At 44.7% G+C, this 4,079-nt stretch overlaps 1 protein-coding gene across 1 annotated transcript in view; it reads right to left on the bottom strand.

Moving 5' to 3' along the window:
• MB (myoglobin) overlaps window positions 1–362 on the bottom strand; it is a 9,182-nt gene extending 8,820 nt beyond the window's left edge. Inside the window, exon 1 of the mRNA XM_026657572.1 lies at window positions 212–362. Within this exon, the coding sequence (XP_026513357.1) occupies window positions 212–306 (95 nt within the window). The 5' untranslated portion in view covers window positions 307–362. The remainder of the gene's footprint in view (window positions 1–211) is intronic.
• Window positions 363–4,079: the final 3,717 nt, after the last annotated feature.

The raw sequence follows: 4,079 nt of genomic DNA, 5'->3' as shown, positions 1-4,079 counted from the left end.
GGGCCGGGCCACGCCTGGCTGTTTGGGGAGGCATAGCCTCCCCTAACCAGCCCTCCATACAATTTCTGAAATCCGATGCGGCCCTCAGGCCAAAAAGTTTGCCTGTCCCTGCTCTAAGGGATGTTCAAAAGCAGATTATTAATAAAGTCCAGTGCACCAAGCTCTTGAGCCATGCTCTCTCTCGCACTTCCATCACCAGTTTCATGCCTACCTGATTATAACTTCCTGTCCATGGGCCGAGAGGTCTGGTTCCACTTTCGCCCAGATGCCCAGGACATGGTGCCATTCGTCATCACTGAGCCCCATAATTTGTTGGTGCTTGAAAAAAAGAAAAGCAGAGATGAGGTTGTTTCCCAAGTGGTGCAGCTGTATGCCCTGCCTCAGAGTGCTGCTAGAGAGCTCGCTCCTGGGATTTATAATCCCTCCCCACAGACGGACACCTGTCAATTGTCAGCTGGAGTTTCACTCTCTTTCAGGCTAGTCTAACCTAATCTGCCTCTCTCTTTCTGGGAAGCTATTTTGGGTCAGGTGCTATTGTGGCTGCCACTGAGGGAATAATTTCTGCTTTTCCTATTGGGTTGGCACATGTCCCATTGTGGGCATAAAGGGCACTGCTGAAGTGCAGTGCCAGGGGCCTGTCACAGAGCTGGTGTCCCAAGTACCCAAGAGGCAGAGTCAAAATTTCAAGCTGTAGATTTCAGAACCACATACTCGGTGTTAGGATATAGATATTCAAGCCTGTCTGCAAAGGCCTATACTTTAAGAATTTAGGTGTATTCTTATCACTTAGCTAGTTATAGAGGTATAAAAGAAAGACTCAAAATCATTGTCTATCTGTGGAAGGGCCTTCTCTCACTGTGACAGTCTGAGGCCCTGTTTAGTCACATTGAAATAAGGCAATCTGGGGCTGTTAGGAAGGTGATCCAATCTATCACCTCCAGAGAAAGGAACATGTAAAAGGAAATTTAGTTTGATAGTTTTCTGTCTGGTAAGAACTCACTTATCAATAGACACAGCTGGAAAACCCTTATGTCTGTATAGATGTAGTTGTGAAATCCTCACTTCTGTATTGTTTTGTATGTTTATTTGCATGGTCTCTGTCTGGTTCTGTAATTGTTTCTGTCTGCTGTATAATTAATTTTGCTGGGTGTAAATTAATTAAGGTGGTGGAATATAATTGGTTAGCTAATCATGTTACAATAATGTTAGGATTGGTTAGGTAAATTTTAGTAGAATGATTGGTTAAGGTATAGCTAAAAATATTACTATATAAATTAGGGGCAAACAGGAAGTAAGTTGGGATTCGAAAATAAGGAAAAAGGAATTTGGATTTAAGCTTGCTGGAAGTTCACCCCAATAAACATCAAATTGTTTGCACCTTCGGACTTCGGGTATTGTTGCTCTCTGTTCATGCGAGAAGGACCAGGGAAGTGTGAGAGTGAAGGAATAAGCTCTCTAACACTCGGCAGCACCGAGATGGACCATGTCTGTCTGTAGTGACCCATTCTTTGCACCCCCATTCATCCCCCCAGGATGGGCAACAGGGGACGGCCCAGCTCTCCTGTAGAACTGGTTACTGATTACAAGAGTATTTCCTTTCCACTGCGGATCTGGGATTAGAGTTTACATTTCCTTTTTAATATTCTTATTTTCTTCTCCGATAAAACAGGTGATTCTCTTTTAGAAAATCGCACAGTCTCATGGAGAAGTCTCCTCGGGAGCTTTTAGTTCCTCTGGGTCCAAATGCCATGTGTTCCCCTCCTCACTCCCCAGAACCAGGAAAAAAACAAGGGGGATATTACATTAGAGCACTGAACTGCTTGAATGTTGCAAGTTGGCACCCAGAATGTGTCACAGAGCCCCCAGGTAGCCATTCATCAAACGATACAAAACCTGACGCTTCAGGGCTCAAAACAATTTCTAACTATGAGAGACCAGAGTTAGACCTACTGTCAGGGGCAGATTATCCCACATCTGCATATTTCAGGGCTCTGAAGCGTCTGAGACAGGACTCTGGGCTAGATGGACCCAGGGTCTGATCCTGTCTGATAATGTTCTCTCCCCTAATCATTAACTAAATGTCTGTATCCCTACATTCAAACAACAGTGTGTTTGGAGATAGCCGGGGGGGCAGGGAAGGACAGTGCTGTGTTTACTGTTTGGGAGACTTACCAACCTTCTTTATAGCTCCATAGAGGGAGCTGGCCAGGGAAGGAGAGACAACTGGCAGACACACTGACGTGGTGATTTATTCCCTCCCAAGTTCAGGGAATCTTTATTGACATGGTCAGAACATGGCCTGATAATAAAATTCAATCAACAATTACTGCTGTAATATGCACCCGTATCTGTGGCTAAGCAGAAGTGTATCTACACAGAGAAAGGGAGCTCTTGTTAGGAGATGAACATTGGCACCAGCCTAGGATTTGGGAGACCTGGATTCAGTTCCCTGCCACAAACTTCCTATGTGACCTTAGGCAAGTCACTCAGTCTCCCTGTGCCTCAGTTTCCCGTCGTAAAATGGGGGTAATAGCAGTGTCCTACTTCACAGTGGAGTTGTGAGTGTAACCGAGCCCTGAGGTGTGGGTATGCGTCCTGGGTTCATCTACAAAGGCACCTGGTGCCTCCGCCCAAGGAAACCCCTCCTAGTGCAGAGAACATAAGAACATAACGTAAGAACGACAATACTGGGTCAGACCAAAGGTCCGTCTGTCCCAGTATCCTGTCTTCCGACAGTGGCCAATGCCAGGTGCCCCAGAGGGAATGAACAGATCAGGTAATCATCAAGTGATCCATCCCCTGTTGCCCATTCACAACTTCTGACAAACAGAGGCTAGGGACACCATCCTAGCTAATAGCCATTGATGGACCTATCCTCCATGAATTTATCTAGTTCTTTTTTGAACTCTGTTATAGTCTTGGCCTTCACAACATCCTCTGGCAAGGAGTTCCACAGGTTAACTGTGTGTGGTGTGAAAAAATACTTCCTTTTGTTTGTTTTAAACCTGCTGCCTATTAATTTCATTTGGCGACCCCTAGTTATTGTGTTATTGGAAGGAGTAAATAACACATCCTTATTTACTTTCTCCACACCAGTCATGATTTTATAGACCTCTATCATATCCCCCCTTATTCGTCTCTTTTCCAAGCTGAAATGTCCCATACCCCTAATCATTTTTGTTGCCCTTTTCTGAACCTTTTCCAATTCCAATATAACACAGAGGGCCTGTTCCTTGGGAAAATATTTACCACACAAACTCATACGGAGGAGTATTAGTCAGAATACACAAAAATAAAATAGTTATATCAGTTTTCAGAGTAATAAAACAATAACCAACAAAACAACAAAAGACAAAATTAGTCATATATAAACTCTACCGCCCACCCAACATTTACAGCCAGTGCAAACCACCCTGCTTCCTCCCCCAACAGCTAGCATCTGCCTAGGCAAACAGTGAGTTCAGGCTCAGTCTTTGATGGGTGGTGCAGCACTGAAATCAGTGGCTTGCTTAAAACACAATATCAGAATAAACAAACAACGGTGTTTTTACAAACTACCGTATTTGCACCAAGGAGATTGTCGTCGTGCCTCTCTGATCTGGATTTAAGTGTGCCGTTAGGCTGGTTTTCGGTAGCCTGACCGCAACGTGAAGTTTTCTGAGTTTCTGATTTCTGCTGAGATGACATTGTCCATTGTCCTATTAATTCCAAAAGGTCTTAAAATCTTCCCATGGGCAGGAATGTGGAGGGTAGAAGGGACCTTCCTGGCTGTGATGCTACTCTCCCCGCTACACTCCAAACACAACCAAAAAAGCCAGAAGTATAACCAAACCCTTTGTCTCTGAGTTTTGGCTTTTAATTGGTTCTGGTAGTACCGTCCAGCTTGTTGGATCTCTGCCCTGGACTCTAGGCAGTCTGGGAAATAGGATCCTGAGCCTCTGTTGCCACTGCTGCTGCTGTAGTGTAGAGGCAAGTCCCCTAGACTCTCAGTGTAATATGTTAGGAACAATCAATTCCAGAGGGGGTTACACGCTCCCTCACCTGGGAAAACTTGATGTTCCCATCAAGAATTTCAATAG

Source organism: Terrapene carolina, unplaced genomic scaffold (genome assembly GCF_002925995.2).
Source record: "Terrapene carolina triunguis isolate 2854851 unplaced genomic scaffold, T_m_triunguis-2.0 Scaffold247, whole genome shotgun sequence".
NCBI classification, from domain to species: domain Eukaryota; kingdom Metazoa; phylum Chordata; order Testudines; family Emydidae; genus Terrapene; species Terrapene triunguis.
The sequence above is the reverse complement of the archived record's forward strand: the minus strand, read 5'-3'. Positions and strand labels throughout refer to the sequence as shown.